Source organism: Gopherus flavomarginatus, chromosome 4 (genome assembly GCF_025201925.1).
Source record: "Gopherus flavomarginatus isolate rGopFla2 chromosome 4, rGopFla2.mat.asm, whole genome shotgun sequence".
Lineage (NCBI taxonomy): Eukaryota > Metazoa > Chordata > Testudines > Testudinidae > Gopherus > Gopherus flavomarginatus.
In genome coordinates this window covers 64,274,887-64,287,273 of record NC_066620.1, presented here as the reverse complement: position 1 = coordinate 64,287,273, position 12,387 = coordinate 64,274,887, and the positions used below count along the sequence as shown (strand labels likewise).

The window sequence follows — 12,387 nt, the reverse complement described above, 5'->3', positions numbered from 1 at the left end:
CCCTCCCCTCATATAGGAAATCACCAAAGCATTGAGGCTTTCCTCTACAGCTGCATAGTAATCCTGCAAGCATCAAACAAAGTCTAAGAGATACTGTATTTTTAAGACCATTTTTTAAGAGACAAGGATCCCTAGGCATAGATGCCCTTTGACTTAGTCAGCTTTTCCCCAGTGCCTCTCATTGCCAGGGTAATACAGAAAATCAGAACGGAGGAAGCAAAAGTGATCGTGGTGGTCCCACACTGGCCCAGGACTCCTTGATTTCTTGACCTTGTGAATATGTCAGTGGAGCCACCACTGTTCCTGAATCCAAGGCCAGATTTGTTATCCCAGGGTCCAATTCTTCACCAGGATCCAAGCAAGTTAAATCTATCAGTTTGGGATTTGAGAGGAAGTTTCCAGAATCAAAGGGTTACTCTGCTGGTCTCATTGAAACTCGTTAGCATGTAGGATTAAAATCAACAAACGGGGCTTACTCAAGGATCTGGTCTAAATTCAAAGCTTGTTGTAGAGAGAGACATTCAGCACCATGTAGCCAAAGTACCTCATGTTCTGGAATTTTTACAAGAAGGTTTTGACATCAGTTTGCAGACTAATACCTTAAAAGTACACATTTCTGCACTGTTTGCAATTTTGAGTATATCCAGAAAATCTTCCATTTCCAACCAGAAGGACAAACTATTGCGTCCTCCTAAATTGCATACAGCTCCATCTTGGGATTGAACATTGTGCTTGATGCCTTAATTCAGGTGCCCTTTAAACCTGTAAAATCAGTTTCATTGTATTACTAGACTATCAAAATTACCTTTTTGATTGCTATCGCTTCACCAAGAAAAGTGTCAGAGTTGAGAGCTTTGAAAGTAGTTTTGAGAATGGATCCCATCTTTATTCCAAAAGTAAATTTAACTTTTCATTGAGCACAAGAATTCTCATTGCCTTCTTTTTGTCCATATCCTTCTCACCCAAAGAAGCAGCTATGGCATTTACTGGATGTAAAGTGAGCCTTAAAGTGTTATCTGAAAACAAAAGAGAACATAAGAAAAACAGCAGCTTTACTGGTTGTATTTCAGCCAAGAAAAAGATGTGCTAATGCATCTAAATCATCAGACTCTCGCTGGACATGTTGATGCATTGCTAAAGCATATAGAGCAAAAGAACTCAATCCCCCAGAGTTCATTCAGTACGAACAGTGGTTGTATCATGGGCTGAGAAATGGCAGGCCCCTTCCAGAGAAATCTGTAATGCTGCAACTTGATCATCCCTGCATACGTTTACGAAATTTTAGAAGATTGATAGTCGTCATCCACTGCAGCCTTTGGCAAGTGGGTCTTGCTCACTGTGGTGATTCCTTAGAGTAAGGAAATCCTTTCTCTGACAAGTATCAGAGGAGTATCCGTGTTAGTCTGGATCTGTAAAAAGTGACAAAGAGTCCTGTGGCACCATATAGACTAACAGATGTATTGGAGCATAAGCTTTCGTGGGTGAATACCCACTTTGTCAGACGCAGTGTCTGACAAAGTGGGTATTCACCCACGAAAGTTTATGCTCCAATATGTCTGTTAGTCTGTATGGTGCCACAGGACACTTTGTTGCTTTCTCTGACAAACATTTTTGTCATTTCCTTGCTGACAAAATCTCACACTGAGACTTCGTGGACCTAGCTCTGAGAGAGAATCGGAGAATTTGTGGTTGCTTAGCTGAAAAGTTCTGCTTCTTCAAAGAGATCAGTCCACAGATCCAGCACTTCCCTGAAAAAGGGAGATCTGTGAAACTTATTTTTACAAGGTGCTGATGCAGGACAAGAGATTCATTTGGTATTTCATGGTCCAGAGGGGCTGGCTTTGGAAGCATCTCAAAACAAAGAAGTGGGGGTCTCCAGAAGGTGGGGGCTAGTCACTCATCAGCTGTTCAGTCAGTTTTGATTCTGCCCCCTATAGCCACAGATGTATCCCTTCAAAGAAAGGAAAATTTGCAGGTAAGTAATCATAAATTTTCCCATTCTGGTGGCCTAAAGTGGGGCATGGCAGTAGTTTTAGACCCCCTGAGCAACAAACACTGGAATACCTTCAAATTTTACAGAGAAAAACCATTGCACATTTGTGGAAAATCAAGGAAGAAGCTGCTAACAAAAAGAAAATCATGGTAAGAAATTGTATTCTGTATCCTGATCCCTCTCTCAGTCTGTAACAATTGGTTTGTATCACTTTTCCTTCAGTTACATGTCAGATAAGGAGAGTCAACTATCTCCTGGCTATCTGGGCCTTATGTTGCTCTTCATCCAGATTTAGGCTCTTCAGGATGGTCTTTCTTCTACCTTTGAAAATTTCTTCCTCCTTCCCAGGTTTTCCAGTAAACTCTGATGGATTAGTTGGTTAATGTTTGTACTGTTCTTTGGACATGTAAGCACTGCTGGAGAAGGATTGTTTTTGACATATAAGATTCCATTTTATCATTACTTCTATACTAATCACAAAAAGGACTGCCTTGAGAGAAGTTCTTCATAAAGGAATATTTCTCTTCTTACAAGTAAATGCAAAATAATCTACACTGCATCACTGTAGATGAAAGGGAAGTTAATTTAGTCATAAGAATTTCCTGTGCACTAAAATAATCCAGAATCAGGAAATGATGTTAGGGCAATAAATCATCTTGTAATAAAATAAATATTCAAAACAGCAAGGTACCCTTCTGTAAAAATTAAGAAAACTGATTGTAAATTCTAGATCTGAAGGATTGTGACATGGATCTAAGATTATGTCCTATATATGAACAAATATTTCAAGTTAATTATACAAAATTAATGTTTAAAACTAAGTCAATTGTCTTTACAGCTGGTGTCAGCTCTGGCTGTGTACACATACTGTTCCGCTTTGGTTGTGGTAGTAGCTACATTATATTGTAGTGAGTATATAATAGTCACACTTGAAAAGTTTCTTTCATTTTGAAAGATTCTACTTGTTTCAAAGAGCAGTTCCCTTTCTTAACATAGGTGATATCTCAAAACAAAGAAAACTTCTTAAGTGCAACCACTATATATTCTTGTTCACGAGGTTGAACGAGGATAAATATTTGATTGCCCATCAGTAACAGTACATACTTCTTTAGGACTTAGCAGGAGGTTCTCAGATTTAAGAGTGAGAGCTTCCAAATTAAATAATTGCATACAGTGTTACGAACATATATTTTTAAACTGAACTGGTGAATATATTAAAGGGGCCCCTGCATTCAGAAAGTGAGATATAGAAATTTAATCTGCAAGTGAGCATCTTGGAGGAGTGAACATAGCTGCTCACATTTAAAACATGTAGAAATCTTAGAAGATATCCTCTTCTTCCAATCTAAAAAGAAGCAGGAGAGAAGATGTGAGCAGAAAAAGTCTCCATCCCTTTTTTCCTCCTCCACTGCCATAATAATTCTCTGAGTTCTAAAGCATAGCTTGTATTGCTTACTGGCATTCCTATAGTATTTCAGCACAATGGAACAGAAATATCAAGCATGATTTATGTGTATTTCATCACAACAATATTCTCTTCCAGGAGGTGCAGCGCTGGATCTAAAAGCTTGCCCCCCCAAACCATTCCGGTGGATTCTTGACATGACGTGGCTGAATCTGGTGGAACTGAGCAAACTTCCACAATTTGCAGAAATTATGAATCAGGTGTTGTTGTTGTTACACTTATTTATCTTTCTTGTATTAATATCCAATTGTCCCAATCAGGATTGGAGTCCCATTTGTCGTAGCTGTTGTATAGTCCCCTTAAGACATGATCACTACCCTGAAGAACTTATCTTCTAAAAAGGCAAAAATAGAAGAGGTCTGGAGAAAAGGGGCCCAACATAGAAGCAAAGTGATATGAGTGGTGATGGTCACATTGATTCTATGGCTTTCTTTTTTCAAAAATATTCATTTATTTTTATTTATTTTTAATATTTTTGTATATGCAGTATAAAGGTGGAGTGAGAGGGGTATAGGAGCAAGGAATTAGGGGTAAGGAAAGTAATGGAAGGAGGGACATAAGGGATGAATGTCAAAGGAAAGAAGAAGGAGAGGAGGAGGAAGGAAGGGGAGCATGAAGGCAAGAACTATGAATTTAGCAGTGAAGGGACTATAAGGGAGATGTGGAAGGTTGTTAAGGCAAACAGAAAATGTTGTGGAGAATTCAAATTTTAGAAAACAGTCTGCTACCTTTGCTGATGTCTTCGGGCTGTGGAGATCTGAGATGGAGATGGGGTCTGTTCCCTGTCCTGGTGCTACTGCTAACATCACTTTCTGGGAAAATACCTGCTGTGCCAAGAAGGCTAGCTTCATGCCTAGAATGTCATGCTGAGGCAGGGTAGTGTCTGGTGCCATTAGTGGGGATGTCGAGCCCTATAGTTCAAGATGAGGGGATGCAGGGATCCTACTCCTTTCCCCAATACTACTACTTCTAGATGTGGCTCAGAAACAAACATGTAATATTACAAACAGAGAGAGATTAATTCAGAGTTCAATTATTTGGTTATAAGATCTGCATTTCTCTGGTTTACTTGGCAGTTAGACTGAGATTCCACATACAGCTATTTCTGAGCTGCTGTTAAACTTCTAGTTCCAGGCAGTGCCAGATTGGGAGGGCCCCATAAGGAGAAGAGTTATTCACATTTGCTCCTCACTCCTCCTCCGGTCTGTATGAGTTGTGAGTGAGCAAGCTGTGCTCCCCCAGCCTCATGGAGATATAGTTCTTCTGAAGTTTGAGACTGTCCAAGGCCTAGTGAGCCAGCCAGACCTTTCTTAATATACAGTATATATTCAAGTCTCAGCATGTCTCTTCTTCCCCCTGTATTGATCTAAGAAACTTTGCTGTAGAAAATTTTACTTCTCAGGCTATGTCTACACTACACATCAGTGTCAGTGTACATGTAGTTACATGATGCAGTGAAAAGCAAACTGTGTGCACATGTCCATGAAAGACTCCAGCAGGGGAAAGACTTCATTGGATCCCTGCTGCTGGAGCCTTTCACTACATTGAGAAAAGACTCTGGGAGCTGGGATGCAGCAGGGATTCTGCCCTCCCTTCCCCTGACCTTTTCCCCTCTACTGCTGTCTTTCCCTGTGGTGGGACAAGGCTCTCGCAGTGGGCAGCTGACAGAGCTTTTCCCCACTGCCTCTCACTGCCTGAGTCTTTTCCTGCATTGGGAAAGACTCCAGCAGTGAGGAAGCAGCAGGACACTACGCTGCTAAAAATAGCAATGTAGACAGGTAGGCATGGCGTAGCTAAGTAGAGAGCCCTGTAGGGTATGTACTTGTGTACATTCTCACACCCTTCAGGCGTGTCTTTACTCTATTTGCCTAAGCCATGCCTCACTGGCTACACTGCTATTTATATGCATGTTAGGGGGGCTATGTGCAAATGTACACAATACACTGCCAAAAGAAGTGTGCAGTATAGACATATCTTCAATCACTCCATTCAGGTCCGAATTCTGCCTCTGTTTTTTAGGTTTTTATATAGAGACCTTCATTGTGGTCTCACTATAGTCTTTATATCTCTTGACAGATATTCTAGGAGAGGTTTGATCACTCTGCTGGTCAGACTTATTCTCAGTTGGCATTTCAAAAGCTGCATAATATGGTGGCTGTAGGTTAGCATCAGCTGTTATTTTTGACTTGGGCATCTTTGACCATTTGGCCCATAGTGGCACATGTGACGATTTTAGCTATTATCTCTTGGTTCTTTATTATTAAGAGAGACATACCAATTATAATACTCTTCTTCCTCCATGCTTGTAGTATAGAATCATCCTGCCAAAAAGATGAACTTACTAGCTTCCTACATAGACAATAATTCTCTGTTTGGGTAGTAAACTATTCGAAGGCAAATTATTAGGAGATTATACCTTAATATCACAATATTTTATTGTAATATCTTAATATTAGATTATCACAGTGGTTCTTTCTAGCCCTGCAATCCATGAATATTACAGTATACAATTTGGGAATCTGTCTATAGAATTTATGAATTCTGGTTGACATTATGAAGTTATCATGAGCAGTCACTATCAAAACTGCTGTATCATGAATGTGTATCCACTATGCCTTACCTGCCTGAAAAAGCATATCTTCCTCACACTGAGAATGATAGGAAAGTATTTAATTTTACATAATTGTACTTTGACCACAGTAGTTATTTGAAAGAGTAACTGCATCCTTACAGAAAAGATACTTCCTCCTGTGTCTGAAGGGAGAGGGGAAGAGGAGAACAATGGAAAGTTACCAAAGGGCAGAATAAAGAAAGCCAGGTGTTGGAAGGAGGCACATAAACTAGGGAGATACACAAGAACAGGGGGCATTGGAGGTTTTGGCCCTTTTGTCTTTAACTCAAGAGGAGAGAGAAGCATTGCAGCACGTAGGGGCCTACATAAGGCAGGGACTCTGCCTTCCTTCTTGAGCCAAGATGCTTTCCCAAGGACTCTTCAGGGAAGGATGAGCTAGTGAAGGGCACTGCAGTTAAGATGTTAAGTGTTTTCTAAATGTTCTGTATTCTCTTGTGCTTTATATGATTAAATAAAAGAGAAATTATGTGAAAATCCTGTGCAAAGTATGTTTGTGTTATCTGCTTCACAGTTACTACAAAAGTCTCCTGAGAGAGTTAAACAGTAAACAAGAAAATTCACATCTTGAGATGGAGTTCTGTGTTTAAATATGGGAGAATCCGGAGGGTCACCATTGCATCCAGGGGCTAGGCTGCTGAACAGCAAATTCCAGTTCTCACCCTGGGGTGATAAAGGGTCTGTGCCACAAGAATGTGGCTAGGGTCCCCAAGATAGGGGTAGTGGCTGGATTCCATTCATACCTTATAGGTTTAAAACATCTAGTGATCCAGAGGCTTGTATTCCCCTCACAGCAGGTTGGTGGATGGTCAGTCAGGGGATGCTCAAACAGATCTGTCACCAACATCTTAATATCACAAAACATGTATCTCCAGAAATGCTACAGAATCTCCCCATGATGTGATATATATTCTACTTAGCATAATAATATGAAGGATATTATTAAAACATAACTTTCTAAAATAACTGCGTACATTTTCTTATGGGCAAAGTTTATTTATGTGTTTATTCATGTAATAAATTTAGATATCCCGCAATGAGAAAGGGTGGAAAAGTTGGTTTGATAAAGATGCTCCTGAAGAAGAAGTTATTCCTGATGGATACAATGACTCACTAGATACCTGTCGCAAACTTTTGCTTATCAGGTGAGAATCATCATAGATTTTGGAGCACTGTTCATTACTGAGATAAGTTACTTATTGCAGTAAATATCGAATTGTATCACTGTGCTGTAGTTAATAGTATCTGCACTGTATAAAGTTTCTATATATGATATGCAGTAATATTTAACTATTAAGATTCACTCACTGAAAAAGGAAACTCTTTATGTTTGGAATCATCTAGTATATAGTTAATAGTTTTCCAGAAAATACCTTTCTTCAACTTTGCCTTAAATATTAAGGCATCATGCTAAACAGCAATAGGAAGAGGACTCTAGAACCCCCCCAAAAAAATTATTGAAAATGTTAAAATCATTTTCATTCTATATATTTTCAAAATGATTTTTTTTATTTTTGTGTGGAAATTATCATAATTTTTATTTTCATTTTTTGTTTTCAAAATAACTAATTTTCAAAAATGAAGGGTTTTTTGTTTTTAAAAAGAGATGGGGTTATTAAAAATCCCATTATGTGACTACATTGATTAATCAAAACTACCAATGCAAAAAAAAAAAGTGGATTGCTTTAAATCAAAGTAATTGAAGTCACCAATTTGAACCATGATTTAAATCAGCAAGCAGAAAATCTTGATATAAATAATCAATTTTAATCATGTTTTGTATTTGCACTTTTTAGTTATTTTTCTAAAGAAAAGTTGATCTCTCATTAGTTGGTAAGTATTAGAACATGTTATATGCAAATAAACACAGCCTTTGCATTAAATTTTAGTCCTTTTGATAACCAAGGGGATACAATATATGTATACACATCTATTTAAGCAATTAGGATCTTAATGTTTACATTTTAGATTCTTAATCTTTATATTTGTATTATGGTAGAGAATGGTGAATGATGTACTTCGTATTTACCAATTTTTATTTGTATTCTGTGTCAAGAGCTATTTGGATGGAAAATTCAATTCAATTAAAATGCACAAAACCAGCATTTTAATTGTTTTTAGTCTATAAAACTACCTTAAAAGTGCTGGATTCACAAGAAAAAACTTTATCTAAATGTTTATCAAAACATGTTTTACATTTAAAATTAACTGATTTATTAAACAACGAAAGAATTATCTGTTGTTAATTAATTGAACTGATTGTTTCTGGTCATCATGTCCTTCAAGATTTTAGGAGAACAGTAGATCTAACCTCTCACACCTAGTGTGATTCATAAATTGAAAGAGGAAAATAAGCTTTCCTGAGTTTTTTTTTTCAACTCCAAATTGGTTTTGTAACTTTGAACGAACTAATTATTGAACGGAACTAGCTGAATAAACTGAATGAAAAAAATACTCTCTGCACCTGCAGAAGAGGCTATTGTTGACAAAAGCTGGTTTTAGGACTTCAGCAAACTGGTTCCAGGTGCTTTAAAACTGGGCAGCAAATATGTACTACTTAATATTATTTTTAATTTAATGTAAATGATTTTAATATATTAGAATAAGTTTAGGCCTTGATATAGTTTGTCATTTCAAATTTAATTTTAAGTGGGTTTAGTTTTTAAAAATAAAACCATATTTAACTTAAATTAAAAAACTGATTTATTTTTTTTAAATCTGGTTTTACTAAAATAATTAATTTGTATCCATCCTATTAAAAGAGAGAGATTGCAACTCAACTCAAAAAATGAAAGGTACAGTGGTAGTAAAAGAAGGATTCAGTGACCAACTCTGTTAAGTTTTATATACTAGTTTATTTATTCAAAGCACCACTCCCATTGGCATCAGTTATAGCTAGGAGTGTTCAGCACTTGTGCTCAGCTTGGGCACCCACAAAATGAACTAACATTTACTGACCACCTGTGAAAAGTTTGGATTGAGTGACTTGTCTTGTAGTACGCTGGAGCTCTGTGGCTAAGGGAGGGATAGTATCCATTTCTCTAGGGCAGTATTTCTGGGACTTTAACAATGAATTCAGCCTTTCTCTACATATAATCCACTGCCTCATTCAACACACGCCTTCCAACTTTTGCAGCAGATGGGGCAGGGATCTTATAAACAACATCATTAATTACATGACCTCTATTCACCCCCAGAGAAAGTCCATCCTGTGCAGTGAAGGAGGCAGGCGTGCTGTGGAAAAATAGTATGTGATCATCTAATTGAAGACTGTATCATAATGCATGTGCACGAGGGGCCAAATTAAAGTTGTACAGGCAACAAACTCTAACAAGTCGCTAGTGAGCATATGCAAACTTTCTTTCAAAGGCTTATACTGTAGACCCTCAGAGTTATGAACACATTGGGAATGGAAGTTGTTTGTAACTCTGAAATGTTCATAACTCTGAACAAAACATTATCGTTGTTCTTTCAAGAGTTTACAACTGAACATTGACTTAATACAGCTTTGAAACATTACTGTGCAGAAGAAAAATGCTGCTTTTAACCATCTTAATTTAAATGAAACCAGAACAGAAACAGTTTCCTTACCTTGTCAAATCTTTTTTTAAAACATTCCCTTTATTTTTTTAGTAGTGTACATTTAACACAGTACTGTACTGTATGTGTTTTTTGCGTTTTTTGTCTCTGCTGCTCCCTGACTGTGTACTTCTGGTTCCAAATGAGGTGTATGATTGACCAGTCAATTTGTAACTCTGGTGTTCATAACTCTGAGATCTACCGTAACTTGGCCAGATTAGGATGCTTTTTTTGTAAGAACAGTAAAAAGCACCGCTCTGACACAAATGGAAGCTGCTCTATTAAATGTCAAAGTATGAAGGCACTTCAGTTTCTCAAACAATTTTAAAATTTGTTTTAATATGAGCAAAACGACTTAATTTTCCCCTAATTGTGTTCTTGAACATGGCTGAACTGCTTTTGCTGAAAATTAAAAAAAAAAAAAAAAAAAAAAAGCTTGAGACAGGTACCCAGAATGGAAAATTTCAGTCCAAACAGTTAAAGTGTGCAAAGTTATGAGCAACTGAAAACAGGGTCTTACAATGGAAAGTGTTGGACAACCGTAAGTGTAAGCAGTACTGCCAGCTGTGCCCTGTATAAAAATTTATATATTGGGTAGTACTATATATTATGTAGTATGAGTCTCTACACAATTAAGTTACATTTCTAATTGTCAAGGTTCCTTCCCCGCTCTGAACTTTAGGGTACAGATGTGGGGACCTGCATGGACACTTCTAAGCTTAATTACCAGCTTAGATCTGGTATCGCTGCCACCACCCCCAAGCACTACTTTTTTCCCTGGGTAGTCTTGAGGGACTTCACCAATTCCCTGGTGAACACAGATCCAAACCCCTTCGATCTTAAAACAAGGAGAAATTAACCATCCCCTTTTCTTTCTCCCACCAACTCCTTATGGATCCAGATCCAACCTCTTTGGGTCTAAAAAACAAGGAAAAAATCAATCAGGTATTTAAAAAGAAGGCTTTTAATTAAAGACAAGAAAGCTAAAAGAAAAGCCTCTGGGAGAGATTAGCATATCAGCTACTCTCACAGACAACAGATTCAAAAACACAGAGGATGTTCCCCTGGGCAAAAACTTTAATACACACAAGAATACCCAAATTTGATAATTCCCTTCATGGTACCAAGACAAGTTACAAAGAAAATAAACATAAACCTATTTATCCATTTCTAAAACTTACTGCTCTGATAAGAGGCTGGTTCCTTGGTCTTTTTCACTCGGCTGAAACTGAAACTCTAAACAAAGGAAAACTTCCCTCCTTCCGTTTGAAACATCTTGTTCCTCTGGTCAGGTGTCAGCTAGGCTAGGTGAACTTCTTAACCCTTTACAGATAAAAGAGGCATTAACCCTTAACTATCTTTTTGTGACACTCATTATTAGCCAGTTCTTGACCCAGCTTTAATTTCACAACTGAACCAATCCAACTGATATAGCGTGTAGTAACATGGCTTCAGTGTATCTAGTCTGTTACTATGAACAGAGCAGTGCTCTCTAGTGTGTCACATTTCTTGTTCCACTTGGACATTGAGGAAATTGTAAATGCAAGTTTAATTGGGGGAGATTTAAAAAAAAATTATTTTACTAATGACTCCTCTGTGGCTGGATTTGCAAACTTAACCATTTTTAAGGTCTATTAAAAACAAATAGTTAAAAATGTTTTGGAATAGAATATTTTAGGTTATTTTATTGTCAATGTTTCCTTAACATGTTTTGTCTCGTATATAACCTCACAGTCTCAAATTTCCTTCCATAGCCTTGAAATGGAATTCAATAAAATAAAAGAAAAAGATACTGAATTTGTAGCTCACTACATATGTGTATTTCCAGGTCTTGGTGCCCAGATCGCACCCTTTCCCAAGCCAGAAAGTATATTGCTGATTCGCTGGAAGAGAAATATACAGAACCAGTCATTTTAAATTTAGAGAAGACTTGGGAAGAAAGCGATACACGAACACCCCTTATCTGTTTCTTGTCTATGGGGGCTGACCCAACTATTCAGATTGATGCCTTGGCGAGAAAACTTAAACTGGGTATGAACATAATTATTCATTCTCATCATATAAAGGAAATATAACTTTGGGGGTTTTATTCTAGAAAACAGCTTTATTAAACCTGCCTTACCATTAGTTATCCCTGAAACTTTCTTATAGAGATGGAGAAAGTAATTCATACTTTAAATAAATACTGTGGTGCTGAATATCATTCTTTTAGGGAGTGCAACAGTAATATGTTCTCAATATTTACATTGCTTGTTAGTTATCTTCCTTCCAATCCATGACATTATTCATTCTATAATTGTAAGTATTTCTGATAGATACCTACTCTGTCTTATAGCTTGTCTACACAGGATGTTACTGCACAGCAAACCAGGGTGTGAATGTACATTGCATTAGCTTGCAGTGCAGTAACATCCTGTGTGGACTCTGCTGTAGTGCACTAGAAGTTCTTCTTCGAGTGCTTGCTCATATTGATTCCAATTAGGTGCGTGTGTGCTGCATGCACGATCGTCGGAAGATTTTTACCCTAGCAACACACAGTGGGTTGGCTGCGGCGCCTCCTGGAGTGGAGCCCTTTTGGTGTCTGATGTATGCCCCTGCCGACCCAACGCCCCCTCAGTTCCTTCTTACCACCCGTGACGGTTGTTAGAACTGTGGAGCGCAGCTTAGCTGATCTCCACCTTCCCTAGCGTTAGTACCTGTTAATAGTTCTGATTAGTGATT

At 37.7% G+C, this 12,387-nt stretch overlaps 1 protein-coding gene across 1 annotated transcript in view; it reads left to right on the top strand.

Moving 5' to 3' along the window:
- Positions 1–12,387, top strand: part of DNAH8 (dynein axonemal heavy chain 8) — a 593,210-nt gene that overhangs the window by 527,352 nt on the left and 53,471 nt on the right. Inside the window, exons 81-83 of the mRNA XM_050948396.1 lie at positions 3,537–3,658; positions 7,114–7,232; positions 11,495–11,697. Coding sequence (XP_050804353.1) covers positions 3,537–3,658; positions 7,114–7,232; positions 11,495–11,697 — 444 coding nt within the window. The remainder of the gene's footprint in view (positions 1–3,536; positions 3,659–7,113; positions 7,233–11,494; positions 11,698–12,387) is intronic.